Source organism: Calonectris borealis, chromosome 1 (genome assembly GCF_964195595.1).
Source record: "Calonectris borealis chromosome 1, bCalBor7.hap1.2, whole genome shotgun sequence".
Taxonomy (NCBI): domain Eukaryota; kingdom Metazoa; phylum Chordata; class Aves; order Procellariiformes; family Procellariidae; genus Calonectris; species Calonectris borealis.
Genome location: NC_134312.1, coordinates 93773432 through 93798612, shown reverse-complemented (window position 1 = coordinate 93798612; position 25181 = coordinate 93773432). Strand labels below are relative to the sequence as shown.

The 25181-nt window shown below is 42.1% G+C and overlaps 1 protein-coding gene across 1 annotated transcript in view; it reads right to left on the bottom strand.

The window, feature by feature from the left end:
• The window catches only part of DPT (dermatopontin), a 28956-nt gene extending 5918 nt beyond the window's left edge, over positions 1-23038 (bottom strand). The window contains exons 1-3 of the mRNA XM_075171244.1: positions 22709-23038; positions 12757-12882; positions 1598-1705 (exon numbers count right to left, since the gene is read on the bottom strand). Coding sequence (XP_075027345.1) covers positions 1598-1705; positions 12757-12882; positions 22709-23007 — 533 coding nt within the window. The 5' untranslated portion in view covers positions 23008-23038. The remainder of the gene's footprint in view (positions 1-1597; positions 1706-12756; positions 12883-22708) is intronic.
• Positions 23039-25181: the final 2143 nt, after the last annotated feature.

Here is a 25181-nt window from a genome sequence, read left to right as displayed (position 1 = left end):
ACCTGCTACTATTGAGGGTTCACCCGTGGTGTCACAGCAGTGGTAGGACAAAGGTGTTGGTCGCTTCTTCCCTTTCCAGGTACTGTGGTCCCATAACCTGTGAAGACCTGTACTCCCGATGTACACCCCTGCGGTGCTGCCTCTGCTCCTGGCCAGTCCCTCCACTGCCACCCCGTTCTGAAGGCTGTGTTAAGCCTTCAGCACTCACAGACAGAAATCTGCTCAGAGGCATCGGTTACCTCAACTGCTCTGTTTTCCAGGCTTGTTCTTGTGATTCCTGACTTTACCCTGGTCCATGTCTGATGGAGGCTGGAATCCAGCTGCAAGGGAGCGCACTGTCTGCATTCTCTCCCCTAGTCTCTGCCATGGCCATGAGGAACAAGGATTAAGAATAGCACTGGGGAATATTTAAGAAAAAAAAAACAGAACAGGGATGTCCCTTGCAACCTTGTAAATTCTTTATCCAAAGCGATAAATCGATACTTTTGAGTCAAATAACTGTGAAAGTTACGCTTCTGCTTGTAGGAATAATTTGCAGACATGGCTTCCATTTGGTTATGAACAGGCTAATGAATTTTAACCAGAAAATTGCAGTTATGGACCTGCAGCACTCTGACAGTGTTTTATTATTTCTGGAAAGGTCTTTTTATTTTAGGTAATCTTTTGGCTGAGGGGGTCCCTAGTGAAGTCCGGCAAGCTGAGAGCATCATAGTGACAAAAGCACCTCGGCTCCTTTAAGTGTTATTAGAGACAGCTTGAAATGTTGGTGTGTTTGAACTCCTCCTCCTCTCTTCTCTCCCCCCTTCTCCTGTAGCCAGTCTTGGCAACGATAGGCCAGTGCAGCGCACCTTGCCTTGCTGTCTATGCTGTGTTTGATAACAAATGCTTTAATATACTGGGCGAAGTGTTTGATAAAAAACATCAGCAAAGAAATAACTCACAGTTGATGTATTAGAGGTCAGCTCAAGAGGAAAGAATCAAGATCCAACTACAACTTCACTAGCCATAGCGTCTCATAAGGCCTGGTCAAGTAATGACCAGGACTGATCAAGAAAAAGTAGCGAACTCATTTTCTGGAAAGGGATCAATATGCACTGCATTGCCTTAATTCCTGGTGTAGCCTCAAATCTTTTAGAGTTGTGTTGCAATGGATTGGGCAGTTTACAGCATTCAGATTGAAGTTTGTATGCTCTTATCTTTGCATACTGGCAGATTCCCCACTTCTCTGTGAAGAAAAGTGGGCCAAAAGAAGTCCCTCACCCCCTGGAAGGACAGGGTGTTCCAGGCTGAGTTTTTACTGGGTTAGATAAAAGATGCTCTGACTAGAGGTAGGTGAGAAACAATACTGAAGATCTGTTAAGCTTCATGGAGTTCAGATTTAACCAAGCCTACCATTGCTATATTTTTCACTACTCAGCTAGACATGGCAGATGATCCCCTTGTACATGAAGATGCCTTTTTCCTCAGCCTGATGCTGAGTACCAGAGTAGATGATGCGTAGCCATGCATTGTTTGGAAGAAATAGAAAAGGAAAACCTTCTTCTTTTTTTTTTTTTTTTTTTTTTGTTGTTTCTAGTGAAACAGATGAAAAGCAAACCTGTCCACAGCAGAGAAAGTTGTGGTTGCCCCACGGATGTAATGGTCATAAGTGTACATCATCATGTCCATATCTTCTCCATAGTGTTCCGGATACTCTGTTGTTAACCTTTACATTAAGGAAAAAGAAGATAAAATAATTTACCATCTTATAGAAAATGGTGACTGTTGACTATACTTCACAGTCAACTCATCCAGTTGACTGAATGCAACTCAAATAGCAGATTTTTCCTGTTTCTTTGAAAGTTCTTGTTTCTTAATAGCACTACAAGATGCAGTCTGACCTATAAGACTGCATTTCTTTTCTACGCAACTAATTCATGTAGCAATTTGAATAAATTTCAGCAAGTTTAGAACTGTTAAGAGCAGGTTGGAGTATTATATGTATACGCATCTGCAGCTCTGGGATAAAAGCAGCCTGAACAATAATGTAAAGCTTGTCTACTACTTACGTCTTTGTTGCAGGGATTTGCTCCGGCCTCTTGTCAGTCTCTTTGGTTTGCTGCTGTAGAGTTCTGTAAATGTTGCCAAGTCAAATAGCTACAAGCATTTATCCATTTATGAATTATATTGAATGAATGTAGCAATTAATCCATTCCTCTTTGTTCTTTCCACTTTCCGCCTAGTTTATAAAGTTAAAATATTGGCCTGGACAATATTTGTGCAGTGTATTTTATCTAAGAAGCTCAAAGTGCTTCTGCACTTGTTAATCCAATCATGGTTACTGCTTCCCTGGGAAATAGGCAAGTAATACTCTATTTGGTTTAACAGACATTTTACAGATAATAACAGATGCAGGAAGGTGCTGGGACCTTGACCAGTACTTTATGTCAACATTATGTTAGAGGTCAGGAATGGAAACCTGGCACTCAGTCTTTCCCTGTATTATATCATTTTATGTGGGTGTTGCTAGTGGAGTTGTGTCAGCTTCACTCCGAAGCAGCACAGGGAAGAATCACGTTCCCTGTAAGGGAGATACTGTCCCCGTGGAAATGAACAGCTCAACTCCTACTGAGACTAACAGGGTTAAGATGCCTTTACAGAAATCCTGACAACCATTTTTCTGACTTAATTCAGCCCAGCAGCAGTACTTGAATGATGCTTGAAGGTGATCCTAGCACATCCCAGCCAAGCATGTGCATGTTTACATTTTGTTAAATCGGTGGGTTTGAGCACAAGCTTAAATATTTTACTCACTAGGAATATAATTATTGGGATGGTTTTAAGTTTTTAAAATGAGATGCTTTGAGGTTATTTGGAGCCCAAACCAGTAACTGTTGGAATACTCAGAAACTGAAAGTTTACCTGAAAACTGAGGGACTCTGGAATATTTGACTGCTTTCTCCTAGAGCTACTTACTATAAAAAAAATCCTGTGAAATTGCCACCACTATCTGTATATTTTAAATGTATTTTTGGTCACTTTGTTTACCCTGTTCTTGTGCTGTTTACACCTTCTTTGTAAAGCAGAGGTGACTTAATTCCAGGTCATTTTCAGCTTTTGAAAATGAAAGAAAAACATCATTCAGCTGCAACATCATTCCTAACAAATCATCATTCCTTGACAGATGAAAAATGGGACTGAGTGTGAAACTCAAGCATGGCCTTATAAGATCCCTGAGTCTCAACAGTCAACTTCTTTGAACATATGTTGTTCTTGTGCCTCCTGTCCTTTGGCCATGGCAATCATCAAACAAATTACCAGTTGTGGTGCAAGAACATCCATGCCCAACTGATTTGGGGAGGCAGAAGATCAGGCCTGGTTACAGTGTCCGTTGTCAGAGCTCTGACCAAGGGCCTATGGATTCACAGAACCTTCACAGTGCTTTGCTGTTGGTAAGAAACGAACAGCAGTATTTCACAGGTGATGCAGACAGCTGCTGCAGGCTAGAAGAAGCAGAAGAAACCATGTACACTGGCTGTTGTTAGGATGGATAAATAGGTAGAGTCATCAGTATGCTCTGTAAGTGGGAAAATTAGAGCCACAGTTTTCAGTCCGGCCCCTATGAAAGTCCGAAATGAGACCACTATGGATTTTAAGGGAACTGGCTCTGACCCAGACAAAGAGAATAAATACAAATATTACAAAAAGCTGTTTCTCATGGCTTCTTGCCAGTCAGCTGGTGGTTTTTCCTAGACCAAAGATCATCACCTGAATGTGTTTCTGTCAGACCACAGCAAACCTAATTTATCTGTTGCTTTGATTGAAGGCTGATGTTATCATTTTTGCTTTCAGGACATCTCCCCTTGTGCTCCCAAATATATATTTATTTGTCAGTGTCAGACAGTTTACAGCTCAGATTTGAATACTTTTTTACCTAGACAATCTATGACTTGGATCTCTAAAACACCTTTATGGCCCCATGAAAGAACCTTAACCTGAGCATAAGCTGGTTCTTCAGTATAGCCAACTTGCTGAAAGCCTTCCAGTTTGCAAAGACATGCTTTTGCGGCCCTGCACTCCATGCCCAGAGCTGTAATGATAGCTAGAGTATACTTCACAAAGCCTGATCTCTGCTACCTGGTCTGTGTTTTATCCATTTTCTTTACACAGAAATCAAGGCCTCGAGGAGGGCTTTTTTGCATGCCTGAGTCTCCCATCGGTGAAGCCATGGATCTGAATCTGGGAACTTGAGAGTATTTCTGGATCCATAGCCAGAGGCCAAGAGAAACTGGGGCTACATCTATGCTAGTAAATTAAACAACACTGAGAATGTTTCTGGGCACTAACTTGGTTGCCTAGACGTGTAAATTATTAGAACAATCCCTGGGACAGTTTTAGCCCAGACCAACTAGCACAGTCTCAGCAGATATCTCAAAGGCACAGTTTGTGAATTAGCACATGGTAGGGACCATTCCTAACAGGCAGAATGTGGACCCTGTTTTGGAGGATGAGAAAGTTTAATAATGTGGCTGCTTACTCTGCTAGAGGAGAGTCCCTATATTTAGTTTACTAATTTGTAGCCTGAGTGTCTGATAGAATGTCTTCGAAGATTCCTGGGCCACAGCAGGTTTTTAAGACATGTGACATGAAGACCAGCTGTGGACCAGGATTTCATTTTGTATTCCCCCATCAATTCCAGGTTTGGGGGCTTTTTTGTGCTATTATTATGAGAAAACACTAAGGCGTGTGTTTATGTATGTTCCACCAAATGTGTTTCATAGCATCTGTTTGGCGTTCAGCAAGGAAAATGTTCTTGACCAGCACTATGTGCTGGGCAGACGAGACTGTGCAAAACACAAGGTGAAAAAGCTGCTTTCAGTTCTACTCAGAGATAGAACTGAGAGTCAGTTCTTTGAACTTGTTTCATGAGCCTTTCAGTTGAAAAGTAAATCTGATGACAAACTCCTGAATTACTGTGAAGGGTCTCACAAACCTTTCGCAGAAGTGGGCAGTATTATTCTGAAGTGAATGGATGCAGTAGGAGCCTTCATTTTTTTCTGCCTGCTGTCATCCCCTCTCCCTCTCTACTAACTTCTTCACATTACCATTCAGCCTCTTAAGACTCCTCCGCTAAGAAAGGTTTGAAAAGCAAATATATACAATTACCAAAAGTAAATGATATGGGGACTTGAGCTGCTCTGAAGTTTGTCTTGTTACATAGACAGATGCCCACTGACTCCTTTTGTTCTGGAGAGAAAAATTATAAATAGTGCTGTGACAGCAATGTTCAAGTTCACTTGGGTCTGTGTGGTCTGTCTGTCTAATTCAGTTCTCTTTGATGTTTGCTGTACTCATTTATGAAACTGTTCCCTTAAGCCCATGCATCTAAAGGTCATCTGGATTGCGCTGTATCCTTTAGAAGGAAATGCAATTGGTTGCCCAGTGGCGTTACCCAGCCCTTCTCTATGATCCCTGTTTTTAGAATCCTGGGGATGAGTTGCACAAAGTGTATCTGCACTGAGAGATGCTCTAGTGTTTAATGCATAGGGATATTCGGCACTTGGTTTTCTCATCATGGAGGGGAGAAAAGTAATTTAACTCAGCCATTAAGGCTCTTCTCAAAGTGGTGTGCCCAGCACAGGACAGTGGGTCCCTCTGCATTTGTTGTAGCTTGGTGTGTAACCTTATTATCAAGTGCTTAACTGAAAATATGAAGTGTTTTACTCTCTAATGCATATCAACTGTGTATCAACTGTGAACCACCTGCCAGGGCCCTACAGACAGGTAATTTATTTACAAATGCGGTAGCATTTGTGAGCCATGTGTGGCAGTGTATGGTTTATAGCTGAGAGGAGTCATGAAACAAGTGAGAGACACTTTTTGCCCTAGTTGGTGAGGATTTGCCTGCCTATGGGAGTCTGGACTCCCAAGGAGTCCAAGCCCAAGGGCAAGACCCTTTTGGGAAGAGCCATCCACAGTAACCTGCACAGGGACCCTGTAAGCACTTCTAGCATTGACCTCTTAGCAAAGAAAACTGGGCTAGAGGAGCAGCGAGAAGCTTGGGAATTGCCAAGTGCTGAGACAAAGTTGCTGCTGCCTTTGGGGGTGATCTAAGGCCGCTAGGACCAAGCTGTGGTACTTGTGGTGCCTGAGAGGGTGCATGAGGGAAAGCCCTAGAAGAGAGGCTTGCAACGCAGCTGTGAGAAGGCCTGTGTTATACTGATGGTGGGACCTAGGCACTGACTAATTTGGTGCCAAATGAACCCTGAGGAGGCAGAGGATCTGTGTAGCAGCTAGCAGGGTGCATTTAGTGGGATTGTTTATTAAACCCAGATATACACACAGGTATTAAGTTTGGGGAAGCACTCACAGGGGAGAAAATAGTAATGTGAGACCTTTAGCAAGTGGTAGCCTTTTCAACCCATACGATCTATTTGCAAGAATTAATACAGAAAAAGAATTCTGCTTCAGCTTTGCAAATCCACTTCAGGTTAGTGTCAGGTGTATAATGTTTGGACACAAGAGACTTGGAGCACCAGTGGTATTGTCAAGAGAGGAGAAAGCAGGTAATTCTACTTTAAAGACTGGGAAAGAAAAGCTTGTGAGAAGGGATGTAAATTGTTTGGCATGTATGGGGGAGAGCAGGAAAACCTGACAGAAAAAGGTATTTTCATAATGGGGTTTTTAGCTGGTATAGAGTTGATGTCGGATGGTTTATATTCTGACTGGTTTGCATCACCCCACCCATCCCCATGTTTTTCTAATGTACTTTACTATAAACCTATAAATCTTGCTCAGGGCAGGAAACATATTGAAAAAAAGGCATTAAATCTTTAACAGGATTACTGTTGTTATTATTTTAGTCTGAAAGTAGTAATGTTGTTTATTTTCCATGGGGAAGAATTACCATGTTAGAGATTAATAGAAAACATAGTTACTCATTTAGCGCTGAGAAGAATGTTTTGTACTAATCTACAGTGATCCCTAGCACTCTTTTAACAATTGACTTCAGAAATAGTTATCATGAGTCTATTTTTTACCGATAAGAAGATCGAGTCCAATGGCCTTATTGGTATTGTACAGCCCGCTCCTTAGAGAAGTAAATGGGAACTGTGGGTATGCCTTGCCTTCAGATATCAAGCAGACAAAAGAAATGGGTCTTTTAAAATATCAAAGACAGTCAGTGGTAGAGCTCATGGTTTCCTGCTCCAACTGTTGAATATACTTATTCCCTGCTAGTAAGTACGTTGCTTTGGAGTGTCTTACACTTTTCACTTCTTGTGCAACAACTGTGCTAACAAGATAAATGGCTCCTCTTTAACCTTCATTTTCCTCTTTGCTGCTGAACTCTTCCTCTAACAATGCCACAGCCAAAAGAAGGAGCTGTTCCATTTCAAGAGGAAAACATAAGCTTTGACATTAACTTTCTGGCCTTTGAGGACAAGGAGTGTTCCCTGAATGGCCTTTAAGGTTTCAGATGTTATTTACAAGTGCTTCAAGAATATGGCTCTCCTAAAGAAGAATCTTGTTTCAAGAGCCATGAGCCTGCATGTTACATTCAGTGAACATGGGAATTATATGCTCTTTAATCAATCTCAATTCTTCCTCCAGCTGGAAGACAGCGGGCATCCCCTTTTAAAAAGCATACTGTGCTGAAAAGCCGAAGAAGGTCTTAGTAAACTGTCTACCGAAATTTCTGCCGATGCTCCCAGTACAGATCCCAGATTGCTGGGCTGCCAGGGAACTAGAGGTGTCCTGGAGCTGCTCTAGAGATGAGCAGTTCTTTCATGTGGCCATATCACGTGCGTTTCAGGATTGAGTTCAGGCTCCAGTCTCTGAGATCATAGATTCACCTAGACACATCACAGCCCTTCTGTTTCCACTCTGTTGTAGTGAAAACCACAAACTCTCACAGGGCTGAGGAGCCACGAGGCCAACACAGTGGGACCACAGTTCTTCTTGGAGGTCTACACGAGCTAGTGCAATATAGATACAAGCTGCAGCAGAGAGCTTAGGGCACCTTATGCCTGTTCCTCAAGAAAGACGTATCTGAAATAACATCAGCCAGCTTTCCAATGTTAAGCAAATGTGTTTCTCCTAAGATGTCTCTGGAAGATGGTCCTGGAGATTGAACTATAAGGTTGTATTTGCTGGGATATAAAAAAAAACCAGTTAAATACCTTTTTTTTTTAAAAAAAAAAGGGGAGAGAGGAATTGCCCAGAAGTTCATGTTTCCACCACATCTATTCTGAGTTCACCTCCTGGATTTATATCTCTGCTGTTGGTAATCTCTGAGAAACCTGCATGGGATCTCATTAGTTTCAATATGGCTTTGGTGGCAGGTTGAGTCAAGAAAACAAGTAAGTTCTTTAAGCCCCATAATTTTTGGAAAATGTAATTGTTGCCTGGACAATATCACCGTGTCAGAGAGCAGCCACAGCTCCAGACAGACCTTTTGGAACTTGGACTGCTGGTTGTTTGAAGAGGGGAAACAGTCATAAACAGGCTTGCAGACTTGGGGCTGCTCTGTGACATGTGTTTGCTTTTGAGAGTATGGAGTCAAGCTTTCAATTTCCTGGCAAAGAGAAAAATCTGAGCTGTAATGGGACGACTTAATAACACTGTCTCTGAATCTGCGATGGATTTGCTTCCTTCATGGTGCGAATCTGCACACAGTTTATTTTACTGTGGTAGCATTCCCGAGCCAGGTAAAATAAGGGAGCTTTTCTGCCTCCTGTGAGGAATGTTAATTATTTTCAGTATGGTAAAAATGTGCAGAATCCATGACAAGACTTGGCATGGTGAGGAAGGAAACAAAGTACTTGTGAAAAAAATTAAAAATAGCAAGTGCAAAACTATGAGACTGGAAAAGATTGGTATATTTATTTGCAGTATGGTGTTACTGTACAGGTAAACTGGGAATTAATGGTGAGAAGACAAGCTGTGAAACAGAACTGCTGGGCTCTAAGAGAAAGGATATAGATGCTACCAAGCAAAGTCCTTAAGCATGTATTTGGCTTTAACCATGTTCTTAAGCAAAGTGTGTGTTTCATTCAGCATGATGGTGTCATAAAGTAGTATTCCAATAAGTATTAGCAGGACTCAAAAAACACAGGAATGTTCCAGCTGTAAAAACCAGGTCAAATTCTAACAAACCATTTGCATGGCTCATATATATGGGAAAAACCTGTCTTTATTCGTTGTAGGGAAGACCAGCTCACTTCAGGAGGAATGTAGTACTGAAGAAGAGCCAAGAGAAACCATGCATAAGGATCAGCTGTCTTACTGCTTTTATATTTGCCAGAGCCCTGTAGAGAGACAACTGGGAGAGGAAGGGATCAAATACCCAAGGTGAGAGCTAACTTAAAACAAAGAGTTTTGTTATGCCTCAGTATTGTCAGTTTAGAACAAAGAGTTTTGTTACGCCTCAGTATTGTCAGTTTTCTTAAAAATGCCTTTCTGCCTATATTTGGTTTCATAATGAAGGATTCATTGCACATTAAAATTCAAGGCTGCTGAGCAATTCTGCAATGTGGATTGTCTTTGAATATGGATTTTCCTATGTGTCACGCATGATCCATGAGGCACCACAGTCATTACATATTTTCCTAGTATTACTTTTTCACATAGTCATATACTAATAGATGCCTTTGCATGAAATTAAGCTGCTTCAACCAAGAAATAGGAGTCAGCAGCGTGTTAATAGCCATTTCTCCACAGATAGTTTATTGACAGCTAGTTTCTGGAACAGAATAAACACCATTATAGGTTGGGGCAGAAACTGTAATAAGTAATAACACTGTATACGCACACACATTTTTATTGTGTTTTATATGCATATACATTTTGAGGTCCTACCCTTGGTAGCCTAGAACTGCTTTGCGGATTGTTTGGAAAACACAGTCTCTCTGTCAAATGCATCTTAAATGGAGTGCAAGATAGAGACCAGAAGTGTGATGTGTGAACAAGGTTTTGTGACAATAACTTGGAAATGCCGATGGAAGTAAAGTTCTGAATGAGATCTCCTGGGCTTAGGGAATGGGAATTTTAGCGGCTGTACATTGAAGTTTAACAATTCTGACAAGTCACATCTGTAGCAGTAAAAGTTGGTCCAAGGCATGGGGTTTTGTGCTACCACATTGCAGTTCATGTTGTTTATATCTTAGCATAACAACTAGCACTCTCCCAGACACTGTGTAGGCAGGGTAAAGGGAATAAAACAGAAAAGAAACCGTTCCCAGCTGACAATAGGCTCCACTGTTTTGGAGAAGAGAGAGAGTTTAGCTGCATGTGTGGGTCCTGCAGCAGAGGAATCCTCTTATTTGGGATCACAGGATAACTGATGGAAAGGGACCTCAAGAGGTCTCTGGTACAGCCCCCTGCTCAAAGCAGGGTCAGCCACGAGGTCAGATCAGGCTGCTCAGTGCTTTATTCAGTTGAGTCTTGAAAACCTCCAAGGATGGAGCCTGCACAGCCTCACCAGGCAATCTGCTCTACTGCTTCACTGTCCTCGTAGTGGAAAAGGTTTTCTTTATTACCCTCTGAACAGCCCTCAAGCGTATCAGCTGTTCCCCCCAGTTTGGTATCATATGCAAACTTGGCGAGAGTGTGCTCTGTTGCCTCCTCAAGGTCACGGACAAAGATGTTAAGCAGAACGGGTCCCAGGGTAGACTATTGGTTACAGTGCTCTGCTCATAATGGGCACCCAGGCAGGGTATCACCCTTTAACCACCCTCTGAGCCTGTTAAACCACCAATTTTTTACCCATCTAGTTGTCTGTCCATCCAGACCATAACATCCTAATTTGGATAACTGTATGTAGGGAGAGCTTGTATCTATCTTGCTAACTCCAAAGGCAGAATGAGATCTTGAAAGAAATTGGAAGAAATATATTGTAAGGAGGGACTTCAAGAGAGTATGGTCAAACAAGGCTTTCAAGTAGAAGAAACTGTATGAGAGACTGTCCAGGACGAGAGTGGATATGGAAGTGTCACGATAGGCCAGTAGTTTGAACAGAACAAACTAGGCTCCAGATGGAGTGACTGAGCCTGGTAATACAGGGTACCAAATGGTTTTATAATGAACCCATAATCACAAACTATGTACCAGAAGCTTTTCACAAGCCAGGTGATAGGTCTTCCCAGAGGTTATATACTGTGATGTTCAGCTCTCCACTCCCAGAAGAACATGAGCACATGGGATTTCTACCCTGCTTAGAGGAAGAAACGCTTCGCCTGCCTTTGAAATGCTGTCCTTTCTGCATGGAAAGACAGTAGCAGCTAAACTGCATAAGGCATTCTTTTCCAACCATAAGAAATGGAGCGTTGTCACTGTTGGAAACAGAAGGGCAGTATAGGAGTCCATGTGCAGCTGGGATGGAAAGGCAAGACATCAGTAACCCCAAACATTTACATTAGGATATGCATTATTACTCTGAATGCCAATTTGCAAGGCAGAGACAAAGCTGTTCTCAGTTGTCAAGCAGAACTGTCAACAACAACAAAAGAGGTCAGAGACGATTTCTGTTGTCTCTCTGAAAATACATGCGATATTACAGGAGTAAGAGAGATCAGAAGAACTGCTTAAAAGTTAGAGTGCGTTTCCCTCAGAGTGAAGAGCCTGGATAAATAACCCCCCAGGTAGAGAACATTCATAGGCAGTGTAGGTTGGAAAGGGAGCAGAAGAATGTTCACTTTGTTACAGAATTCCTGTCATTTAAAATCTTCAGAAATAATAATAAAAAACCATTTATTTTCCTCCTCGCTGCAAGGAGACTGAAGTCTGCAAAGCAAGGCATGGCTGTTGTGTTTGGCCAGTAGCTAGCCAGACAAAGTAAGACTAACGACATGTAAGCAGTTTGTATGCATTTCAATGGGAAGTTTACTTCAAAGCTGAGTTTTGAAAACAAAGATTCTAGCACAGATTTGTTTCCCCCTATTTTCTTTTTTTTTTTTTTAAAGTGCAGGCAGGTTGTTCTTTGTATCAGTGAGAATAGCTGGATTAATAGCCCTGGAGCCTAAAATCATGAGTTCTGTGATACAGAATGGACAGGAGCAATATGAGCTTTCTCTACACAGTCTGCTACTGTGCTTCTGTCTCAATTTAGAGGAACCACACCTGGAGACACAGGGGTACTCGGGATGCATAGCTCATTTTTCCATAGCCTCTGTGAGGTTGCCAGTACCAGTTGTGATACTGTGTTGAGGTGAGGCCACCTTTTTGTTAGTTTTGGACTGTGATCAATAGCTCATTTTGACTTTGGTCTTCAAACAGCCTTGAGAGAGGGAGCAAGTTGTATGCATTACAAATACAAGAATCCCAAGTTGTCAGCCAGAGCATGGTTTTTCTGAGGTTACTGGAAGGAAGTTTGCTCCTGTAAGTCATTGTGCCACAATAGCATAGCATAGAGATGCTCCTACTCCTGTAAATGTGCTGGATCAGGTAGTGGGAGCTATATCACCTCCTTTGAAATGCCATTCCACTTTGGAGACTTCTGTGATGGTTTCCAGCATAGCGAGGCTGCTGCTGGTACCCAGACCTGTTCATTCAGGGCTAGCTACTGCATGGCATTGTTCAGCGTAACTGTGCCCTCATTCTCTTCTCTCAGCCATGGATCCTCAAGAAGCCTGTGGTCAGACTGGAAATAACTTGCTTAGCCCCATAAAATACAGTTAACTTTTTCTCAGAGAAGTTTTTTGATGGGCCAAATGGCCAAAGACATTTATAGGGACTGCTGGGGAAAAGAAGTTAACAGGTGTGGTTTCTGCTTGAACTCACCAGCATGAATATGGGCATCTCCGGCTATAGCGGCAGCAGTAAAATTGCCATTCACGGTCAAGCACAGATGGAAAATACTGACTCTGGAAACCAGCCACCAGCCCATTGTTTGAGCAGGTTTGATACCTAAGAAAGAGGATAAAGAAGAGAACACATAAGGAAAACATGATATTAGATTCCCTGATAGTTTCAAGCATTTCTGAAAACAGCATTAAAAATTTTGATTCAGGGTGGAAGCTAGGGGTTTGGCTTTGTATTGAGAAGCACTATATGCACTTGCGTATTGAGTAACCATTTTGTATAAGAAAGCAGCAGGAGTTAACTAATAATGTCTTAACATTTATGTCACACTTAAAACTATTTAAACTGTTTTTAAATATTTAATCATTCTAGTATACTAATCAGGCAAGAAGATTGTTCTGGTGTTGACATTCTCAACTGTTTACAAATCATGAGACTGACTTCAAAATAGTCCATTAATACTTTTATCTTTGACTGTTGGTGTTTGAGCGTTTGGGGTTCACTGGAGTAATTTTTTCAACTGCTTCTCTACCAAAAAGAAGCTTTAGAAACTCTTTTATAAGAGAAGTTCAGCAATTTCTTTTATTTTATTTCTTTCTCAATTATCTGTCTCCAGGAGAAGGCACTCTTAATTCAAAACATTATAGGCTTGTGATGAAATAATGATTTGATAACAATGACATGAGGAAAACTGAGACTCAGATGTTATGAAATTATAAGACTCACATAAATTTTATGACTGGATTTTCAAAAGAAAAATCTGCTGCTTCATGATTTCTTGTGTACTCAGGAATTCTGTCATACATGTAAATCATTGCCTTCAAGTAAAATAGACATGATCTCTAAGCACGTAGATATATGCTTCTCTTTCTGCGCACCCTACAAGCATCTGGACACTGATACCCAAAGTAATTCAAGTGATGACCAGTTTGAATAGCTTGCTTCTTGGAGACTAAAGACAAGGAGAGCGTGAAAACAGACAACTCATTAACTCAGCTATTGAGTGCTCATTCTCTCAAGTACCCCCCTAGCCTTTTGGAGAAAATTACAGGAACTCAGTTTCTTCCATTTCCTTTCCTTTTCTTTCTTTTTCCTTCATCAAGGAAAACTGGTAGCCTAGAGCTGTAGCAAACCTTTCTTGCGATACCATAAAATCAAATACATTGATATATCCAAAAGACACTTTCAGAAGTAACTTCATGATTTAAAAATACCAAAAATTTCCTCTAGTTTCATTCAGTGACCTCCTAATTTATTTTAATGAGCCTGGAGTTCCCAGAAGGGAAAACACATCGTCTAGCAGAGTTTGGTGTTTGGAAAGTCATTCACTTGTGCACACAGGTGTTAGCGCTTGCAAAGCATGAGGCTCAAGTGCTTGTATACAAAAGCTGAAAAACTGATCAATTTTGACCAATGCAGGGATGAATTCCTCTGCCTAACTTTCAGCTTCCACCTTTGAACCAGGGGTCTCTTCCGTATGTCCCTTCCACTGTGTTTTGTTGCTCAGACAAGATTATTTACATTTGTTTGTGTCCCCGCATCTCCCACGTTGCTGGGCCCACACATACTTGCTGTGCTTTGTGAGACCCTTTCGAGGACCTTCAGAGTTAAGCAATGATGGGGACTCTGAGTTGCTATGGTATCACACCAAGTAAGGCAGTTTGGCTCTCACTCAGAGGATTTCAGCAGGACTTTGAAAGGAAGTTGCTCTGTTTTTTGGCACATAGGCCATGGGAACATATGGCTAAGACTCTGTGTAAACATATTGGATAGCTGCAGATGATTGATGTTATCCTGATGGAAGAAAGGTTGATACACAGAAATATAGGGAATGGTTGTACCTGTTGCAAGATGAGCATTAATCTGTGTAAAGTAGAACCAAACTTGTGTCTCTCCATCTTCTTCTGTCTCTCCCCCTTCCCAGTTACATGGTTCCACTGCTCAAGTCCTTGTACTCGTGGGAGATTTTCTAGCAGTTTTGCAGAGGTGCAGTAACGGGAGAATTTCGTTCCTCCTTTTCCCTTGCACTTCCTCTCAGAGGCTCGGCATTGCCCTGCAATTTCCCATCTCCACCAATCAGCATCTGATATTTTTGTCCTTACTTGTGTTTGTAGGAGACTCTTCCTTCTCCTTTTCTCTCCCCACCTGCTCACATTCAGTCTGGGAAGTCCTACCCGCTCTCCTGCTCTCTTTGCCCTACAAGAGTTTTTATTTTCTTGACACCTTTAATACAGTCCAATTTTGATGGAAAGATTCATTTTGAGAGAGACATCACTGATGGACCCTTCTCTCTATAGTGGATTGAAAAAAATCTAGCTAACATAACACTCCTATGTTTATGTGCATACATATTTGGGCATCATACTTTAGGAAGGTTTGGTTATTTTTGACCCTGATTCTATCTTCTAATGATTCTATCTTCTAATGAGAAGTTTGTTTAAAAAATATTTGGAGTTGCCTTAAAAATTGGTTTTTTAGATGGAGAGTATAACTGGACATAAGTCATGTCTTATAATTAAATTGCCATTTTATTTTAAAAACATTCAAAGTAAAATTTAAAACACAACTTTTAGGCTCATGTTCATTTCTCCCTCTCTACTTCTGTCTCATACAGACAAAGTCTTGCAACCTGAGCTTATTCAAGCTCAATATTGGGTTCAGTGAAAGAAAGATAATAGTGATGTGGAAGTACTTTTCTTTAGCTTTGAGATAACACAAGATTTTTTTCCCTGATCTTTCTAATTTTCAAGTCAAATCCAGATATTCCTCCAAAAATAAAAAGATGCTCTCAGAAATCGGAGTGCTTATTTGTGAGTTCATATGAAATCTTTTCTTCTCTTTCCTTTTCCCAGTTGGCCTCTTTCCTACAAGCGGAAAGTAATTCTTCAAGGGAAACAAACAATCCCTCCCCACACACCTTTTTAGTCAGATGCTCTATGCACTATGAAACTATGAAAACAACACTTTATATTTGAGGATTTCTTCCTTTTCTGTTGAATTCACTATTCCTGTCACAGCAAATCCTGAAAGCCAGTATGGTGAATAAAAACTAGTAATTCAGGACCTTTGATTTATGGCCAAGTGAAAAAAATGCCTTTTTTACTAGACCCACTCTGTAGCACTTTTGTTATAGAGGATAATTCAGTATTCAGAGTTAATGTCACTGGGTTCTCCTCATTCATGAAATCCTGACATTGCTAAGAAGAGAGGAAGATACTTCTTAGAAGGTGAATGCAGAAGAGCATGAGAACCGGGCTGTGACTGTGTGGGATTAAACTTGGCAATAGATAGGTTGTTTTGTTTTTCTAGTTGGCTCAAATTGCGATGCACGATGAGTTGCCTTTTGGATCTGGTATTGGGAGAAGAGGAGGTGAGCTGGCTGGTAGGTGGGGGAGTGGGAAGGTTGGTGGTGGTGAGGGTCAGGTGCTGTTGAATGGGAAGTTCCTTCCCTTTCCTCGTTTACGTCTGTTGGAAATGACTGCGGTTTCATAGAAAATAAGTAAACTATAGAGCCTTGTTTTGGGAGGAATTCTGTAGTAACAGGGATATGGTAGCTGAGACTTTCCCGGCCTGCTGCAATTGCTGTGAAAAGCCTCTCCTTTGCCAAATCTTCTCCTGAACTGGTTAATGAGAGTTGTACGGTTGAGTTCTGTCATGGCAAGCAACCAAAGTAATCATCTATGTTATCGGTTTATTTCAGGACAGGACTGCTTTCCTTGTTCACCAATGAGCTTTTATCCGTGAGACCAAACTAGAGCTGGTTTGAAACAAACCCAGTCAAAATGCATATGTGGATTTTGGGTCCATGCACGAACTCTTTCATCCTACAGATCCACTTAAATTGTGCCACATTATTTGCAAACATTGATAGAACCTCAGCGACCAAGCGTGTACCTCATTGACTCAACAGTTGCCTGCCAGACTGAAGACAAATATTACTTGCAACAGTGTAATTGTTTTGAGCAATGGCACCAATTGTGGTGGCCCTTCATAATTATGCCTACATCTTATTTTTGCTCTTTGCTAGACAAAGCCCCAGAGTGTTGTGCCCCATCTAATTCTGGTGCTGTGTGGTAAACCTGTCTCTGAGGGTCCCTGTCCCTCAGATACATCAGGAATTATGCTGAGCAGCATGTTGTCCTGAGGATGACAACCCAAAGAGGAAGCCTGTTTACTACAAATCCGCTCAGGGAAGCCCAAGTCAAGACGCAGTCAGTGGTGCTGTTAGAGCCTGCATTGAGCCCCTGCCACACTGACTGGGTAGCACTCCCTGAAGCTCCCTGGAAACATGAGGAGTCTGACACACAGCTCAGTAGTCACTGGGTCATGCTGCATTAAGGGCGATTTGTTCCTTGTAACAGGGTAGCCTGAGAGTATCATTCTGTGTACTTCAAAAAAATCCCACTGTTTTGCTGTAGAGCAGATGGCTCCTGTAAAACTTGCATCATTAATTACTTTAAAGCTATTTCTCTAGAGCCTGTCACAGCAGAGTGAATCTATATATTATGGAGATATGTCAGACATGGCAAACCAACCCAACAGAAATAACGCTGCATGCTTTCATTTGCAGTCCTCCCTGGAGTGAATACAGAGAGAGGTAGCCTAAGCTCATGCATCTGGTAAGACCACGGTTAGAGTGTGGGAGGCATTTTTTAATGAGACATTAGATAGACTGTTTTCCTGGAGTGTTTTTTTGCCAAAACCTGTTACTTTCAATATCCAAAACTTAACTTCCTTTTGGTACAACTGCAGAGGCGAGGCCCTATCCTGCTCTCCTGAGTTATTTTTGTGGAGTGTCCTCCTCTGTGTGGTTTGGTTAGTTGCATGACAGAAGCTAATTTAATGGTCAGTCTGTTACAGATGAGTGGGGAGAGATAAGTGGCTGAGGGCAGGCTCAGGACACTTGAAACACTGGCACTCAGATGAAGGGAATGACTTTTCTGTGTTTGATTAGGCTGTGCCAGTCTGCAATGGCCACTTCTAGGAGGAGTCTCCACTATCTGTTGTGGGGAGGTGAGACGTGTTGTCATGACTTCCACATGCCAAAGGCAACCTCATTACTATCTTCAGCTATCTGTTTCTTTCTTTTAGGGATCAGTGATGACTTTCTTTTTCCTCCCCACCCATAAGGAAGGCAAGGCCCTAATCACCCTGTTGATTTCTTCCTGACAGATGCTGATGAGGCCTCCCTATCTACAGAAACACCCTGTTCTCCTCAGATGCTCCCACTGAACTCAGTCCATTGCAGCTGTGCTAAGAGCTTGTAGCACTATCCCTTTAACATAAACCTAGGGCTTTGAAGAAAATTAACTTGTTTGCGTAGATAGCACAAATGGGAACATTTTGAAACGGCAGCTTGATTATCGGGTTTGGGTAATACAGCCTCAGATTTGAGACTTGGGATTGGTCAGAGATTGAGGACAAAAACAGTTCCTTGCAAATGTACCGGGGTGTGCTGCCAGCGCCTGAACAGGAGGCTCCTGCAGACACTTCCTTTGCTTATGAGTCTGTCTTTGCGCCTAGTTTGTGGAAAATAGGGTTGTGTGCCTACTTAAAGAATCTGCGTGCGTGTGTTTGTGCACTTAAAGAGAAGGCAAAGGAGAGTGAGAATGTGAATGGGGAGGGAGAATCTAGATATCTGTTTTTTCCAAGTCCCATCCAAACACTTTCTCAGAAGTCTAAACAAGAAAAAGAGATAATAAACATGCATTAAAGACCATTTGGCTGGAAATGTTTCTGCTTTGTGCCTTATGGGTAACTGGGAGTATATTGGGGATATGGCATGATTCCATCTGTATTATGTGGTGTAGAACAAACATTTTCTCCTGGAAGGAAACGTTGCTTGTCTTTCACTTGCAAGCTTTCATTCATTTGTTTGTTTGATCCCTGTCCTTTGGTACTTCCAGGCAAGAAGAAATATTTTTTCTTAAGTACCTTGTTCAAAGACTGGTCTGTAGAGACAACTCTGTAGTATTCAGCGAAGCAGTGAAGAACAGTCTCACCTGCAGTCACTCAGACCTTACCTTTTCTTAGGTGGTGAAATATTTACCCAAGGTCAAACTTCCTCCAGTACAAATGGAGCTAAAAACATAAGCTTTATTCTGTCTGAAAAGGCAGGATTCCTTGAGCATATAAATAGTTAGAAGGAGTGTGTAGAATCAGGGGATGTCCTGAAGATTTATCTCTGCTCCAGACATAAGTATTTCCAAATCCAGGAACAAATTCTGCTCCCAGTATTGAATAGCATCTTGGTTAGCAGATAGCCTTTGCAGAGGCAGTAGGGCAGAGGCGTTGGGACAGATTCAACAAAGCCTTTGTACACGTACTTCATTTTAAATATATACACAGATTAATGAAGCTGAGAAGGCATCACTGATAATCTCATCCAATTTGTTGCCAAAATTTTCTCTATGAGTCTTATAACATGTTCACAGGTTTCTTATGTCCATTCAGCAAAACATAAAAGAACATGGTCTCTTCAGAAGTGCACGTACACATATGCTTAACTTCAGAGATGCGTTTATTAAGTGAAGCACTTAGTTGTTAGATGTATTCTGAAAAGCCAGTAAGTAATTCTAGGCAACTAGAGGTGATTGGTCTCCATGAGTCTGCTTCTGGAGAGAGATGGGGTGCCACAGAGGGCAGTTTTTAGAGTACCTGTTTCTCTCCATTGATTCTGGAAGGGGGCAGAGGTCATAAATTAGGCATTATGTGTAATGCCTAATGTGGATCTGTGACGTTGCCCTCTTTCTCTTGAATAATTTTTTCATATCTGTAAGATGCAAAGTCTTACAGGTTTAATCCTAGAAGTCCATATAATACCTAGTGTTAGTGTAGGAAGCAAACTTACCTAAACCAGCTCTGCCAGTGGTTCCCCGCTGCCCTCCAGTCCCCCAACTCTCCCATCCCTACACTTCCCACATCCATTTCTGCCATTTCCCCCCCAGTGCTAACAGCCAAAGAAAATAATGAGTTGGAGACTCTTTTTTCTCTCTGCTTTATATTCCCACTTCATTTTCTCTCTAAAGCTTTTCTTGGTTTGTTGTCTTTTCTAAAGAAAACTCTCTTGGGCTTGTCTCTGTTGTGCAGCTGCACAACAGTCAGGAATGGTGATTTGCGAAACGCCATAGACATAGTTTGTCAGAGGTCATTTTTTGGTGTTTCTGCCAGACTAGAATTTCTGGAACACGGCTGAGAAAGTGCAGGGAATTCAGAGGAGAGCTGTGTGTATGATCAGCGCTTGCTTAGGCGTGTTGGAATATAAAGCTTCCAAAGGAGAACCAGAAGAACGAAGACGTGTTCAGCCTGAAAGCAAAAGCATGGGTGAAGGTGCGCAGGTGAGGGAAAGGCATAGCTGCTACCTATTAATAAGTTAAAGAGATTTTACAAAGGATGCAGTGTGCTTGTTCTCATTACTCAGTGAAGGTAGAGCAAGGAATAAAAAGCCTCAATTACAGCAAAGGAAATGTAGCTTAAATTTTAGGAAAAACTTGGCAGCTTTGTATTTATTGGTGGTACGAGCCATTGAGTCTCCCTGGATGTGATGTGTAAGGTAAGACAAAATAGCCTGTGAGGCAGAGCCGAAGAAGGAATATTACAGTCTATCCTATCAGGATGGGGAATGGACTAGCGAGTCCAGCAGAGTGCTATGTCAGCGGACATGAGGATGGATTGTTCACCAACAGATTGGTTTGTCAGGAGATCAGCGGGGAAACAGAGGTGGCCAAACAGGAACTAATGGTACAGATTGTGACTCATATTTGTGGTCCCACTTGATTACTGAGTGAACCTCTTTAGAATTGGGGATGGCTTCAAGTAGCACTGAGCTGGGCATGGAAGAGAGAGAGAAAAGAGAGGCAGCTATGAGAAGTAAGGCTGCCAAGAGAGAAGGTGTGGGATTGTCAAAGGCCCCATAGGCTGCATCTGTGCCATCACATTAATTTGAGGTTTGAGTTTGCATTCAGACACTCCAGGCTGTCTGCCTGCTGGCCCACACTTTCACTCCAGTCTGGGATGAGCCTGCTGTGTTCTTGGGCAGCAGCGTCTGGGCACAGCGAGGGACGTGCTGGCTTACAGCAAGCCACTCTCCATGAAGTTCTGTAGATGCAACCAGCTCAGCCCTGGGTGCAGAAAACTGCAGAACACAACCAGGCACAGCTAGATGAGATTTATGGAAATAGCCCAAGTATTTAAGAGCACAAGTTCATCTTTGCAAAGGGGTATGTGATCCCTAATCACTTTGGTGTATTCTCTCCTCCCCCAAAAATAGATAGAAAGAAGGAGATCTATGCAGAGAAGACAGATAGATATAAGGATATTGGACTGGAAAAGTGAGCTAGGGAAGAAATAACTAAAATAACTCCAAAAGCTAGGAAAGAGAATGAAACACATTAAAGAGGGGTTGGAAAAGAAATACGTTTGGAGAAAAGATAGGGTTGGCAATAGGAAAAAATGTAGGCAAGAAAGAGGACAAAGTGGAAAGATTTTTTTAAGAGGTGGAGGAAATGAGATTTAGATAATACATTGTGGATGTAGTCATGCTAAGCATACAGAGCGTGGTGATGAATATGGCCCCATGGTTAGACAGCAGAAGAAAATGTTCTGTGTAGACTTATACAGTATCCTGTTTGTGAGAAGTGAACTTGAGCAATTGCTGCCAGGGATTTTTAGAATAATAATTTGATTTTGAACAATAGAAAGGTCTAATTCAAAATTACTATGCAATAAGTAGAAATTGCATCAATGTATGAAAAATGAAGAAGTCATCCAGGATTATCACAGTGTCTTCTTTCTGCCTGTTTTGCAGCCCTCCCTCTTTCTTTTCAGTTCTCATTCCAAAATTAAGTATAGGGTCAATCTTTTTTTCCTTAGCAATTGCATCAGCCATAGGAATGTATCACGTGGTAAATAAAAGAGTATGAATAATTCAGAACAAAATTTTGAATCATTTAAAAAGCAGAAGCTTCACATTTCATTGCTAACCTGTTCCCATATAACATGAAATCTACAAAAATCACATTGCAATTTCTGGAACAAAACCATTTCAAGTATTTGAAAATATTCTTGCATTCATTTCATTCTGTCCCAAGAATATTTCAAACTCAGAGTTTTCCAAAACCGTATTTCACATTTCATGAAAAAAACAGAAGGTAGTTAAATACTGGGTATGTGCTGCCTAAACATGAAACACTACACATATTTCCAGAAATTGTCGTGGCTATAAAATGTGATCACCTTTGCCTCTAAGGTTGATGGAAAATGTAACCTTTAGTTAACCAAAACTGACTGTATTAGGGAATTAACATGATCTTCTGCTGTCATTATCATGCATATATATGCCATCATCATAGCTTGTTAGTGTGGATTTTTGGCTCCGGTAATACCAGCATGATTAGAAAACAGCCTTTGACTGGGCCTAAGCCAAAAAGCTTAGCAACAAAAACACAAAGAGAAAAGCCAGTGCAATACAGAGAAGATTTTTTTTTTCTAGTGATAAGAACAGGAGGACGGAGTGAGGAGTTTTACAATTTGTTCTCCAGTTTAGTCACTGATTCAATATGTGGTCTTTCAAGAGGGACTTTATCTTCTCCTCACTGAAGGTTCATGCCTCATTTTCCTCATCTGTGAAACAACAATAGCAAGACTGAACCACTTTGCAGCTGAGGTTGTGAGTGACCAAATGACACAGCATTTCTAAAGCACACTGAGACCCTCCAGCAAGAAATTGCTACAGAGAAGGCAAACGTGATGCTGATTGCCTCACACACATGCATTGTGATTAATGAGTCTCAGGCAGTCGTTCAGGGCAGTGAAGCCGCTGGTTATGATGGCATTAATATGCGTTTGCAATGCTCTGACCGCAGTATTAGCACCCACATTCTACAGGGGGTATCAGGGCTGCGCCCTCCGGGGATGGTTGGGGGTATCCTACCATTCGGTTCCTGCCCTGTTGATCTCTTCCCACCAGCACTCTGTCGGCTCACCGAGGCTCTGGGCCGCCGGCATGCAGGCGTAGTTCCACAGTCTGTCGGAGCCTTCCTTCTTGTTGAAAACACTCCTGACGGCCACGATCACCTGCCCGTGCGGGCACTGGAAGTTGAAACCCTGCCGGTACACATTGGCCCATTCATCATTATCTCCGTAGTTATAAGGACCGTAGTAATAGTCACTGTACTGGCCCCATGCCACGGTCACCAGAGGCAGGAACACACAGAGAAGGACGAGGTCCATCCTGAGGATGTTCCTGGCTTAGAAATGCCCCACTGGTTTGTTGGGCTGGCCCTTTTATATCGCCTCTAACATTTGGCTTCCAGATGTTATGCTTCCAGATCCAAGTGCAATGTGTCATTGCTTAGCAAACCTTCTCTGAGTTACAGACATGTCCAATTACTTTTAAGGTGGAATTCTGCAAGCACAGTGAGTCTGCAGGCCGAAAGAGCAGGGTCTTCCCACCACCACAAACCATCTGTGATCCCTTGCTGCAGAGCTACTGTATACAGCCATATACACATTGTAGTACAACTGTCACAGACATCCCACTTTTATCCTCAAGACAGCGGTTGGTTAAGTTTTAAAACCACTTTATTTGAAATTAAAGCTCTATTTGAAGTTGCCATTTTCCATCATTAGTAACATGCAACAAAATATGATCATGTGTGTGTGTCCCCACTCTCTTTCCCCTAAATATGTGTGACATGATTCTGCCAGTCCCTAGAAAGAAGGGAATTGGCAAGGTTGGGGAATTCACTGCTCCTGTTGTAAAAAATCCTTTAGACATTTTGGTTTGGTTTGGTTGGAGGGGGGGTGGAGCCCAAATGACTGAGACTCTGGCTTGGCATGGAAACAGCCCACCCTGAGAAGTAGGGCATTGGCCTCTTCCAAGAAGAATTGATTTTGTGAGCACTGTAAAACCGTGGACTTGGCAGACGTTTTAATGTGAGGAAAAAGAACATAAGCAAGTTACTATGAGATAAGCTTCATGTGTCACCATAGCCTATTGAAATCTTTGAGCAAGGCCCTTTAAGCTACCTTGCATTTATCATGGGCTAGAAACGTGGGGCTACTGCTGAGGAACTGCTGTGCTGCAAATTCAAAACCTGACTTGCCACTTGGAAATGTGTTTGTATGCCACATCCCCAGGTAATTTCTTTATCAGGAATCCACCCTATTCAGGAGAGTGTGGAACGGTGTGCTTTACTTACCTGTGTACTTGACCCGTAGAAAACTGTGGGACGTGAGCATGTTTTAACAAGACAGTCTAAAGTCAATCTAAGTCTACATATGCATATTTTGCCTATGCTGTGTTACTAGTGAAATGTGTGACGCTTGGAACAGCTCTAGATTCAGATCCTGTCTCTTCCAGTGAAATCACTGCAAAGGACCCAGAGACTGCTTCTTGCTGCAAGTTTCTCCTCCACTCTTTTCACTACCCTTCTTCCCCATTTGGGCCATGCACAGAAAAAAATGTGTATGAGCTTTTATTCTGTTGCTGATACTATCAGAAAGATCTGTGATGGGTAACAGTGGACTTGCTCTTCTCTAGGGATCTCCAAACCCATCATGCCTGGTCATTGCTTTGCAGGAGCATAAGCATCCCAGGAGGCAGGTGCCTTTACTAACCAGCCCCAGATCTCAAAAGCTGCCTTCAGCCTCATCAACCAGGCACTTTTGTGCCTTTAGCTAGTGGCTTTTTTGTAGCAGAGCCTTGTGTGACAAACTGTAAGTGGGGGTTGAGTTCTTTGCCAGGAACCCAGTGCAGCAATATCTCAATTGTCCATGCTTGCAGCCAGTGCAGATCCACATGAACCTGGCAACCGAGAGCTGCTGATCTAGCTCAGTGCCTCACCTCCAGCTGTAGCAGCCCCAGATGGCGGGGGAAGAGGGCTATGGAAACAGCACAGAACAGCCCTTTCCTTGGAGCTGCCCTCCTCTAGATCTTAGGTAACATTAGGGGACACAGGTAGCCAAAGTCTAAAGAGAGAGGAAATTTAAGGTTAAAAACCCCGTAGTTATCTGATGGGCACCAGACTTGAACTGCACGGTCTCACATGAGTTTTTCAGCTAACTCATATTTTTTCCCTCTTACTTCCTTAGACTAGTCAACATCTGGGAGCACTGCACACTGCTGCATATGCCCGAGAGGCATTCTGGAAGACGTTTTAGCAGAAAGCACCACATTATCATGTATATACGATCCTCACCTCACATAACCCTTTATAAGCACCATTCCTGGGAAGGAAGTCCTTACATAACCCACACAAAATCAGGGGAAAGAGGGGATTAGAAGGGGGAGGAGGGTTCTATGGAGAGCAGAGCACAGTCTTCCTTTGTCTGCCTTTGTCTTGCATGTGAGGCTTCGAGGTGTCTGCTGACACTTCCTACATGCAGCCTACCCTGCCTGATCC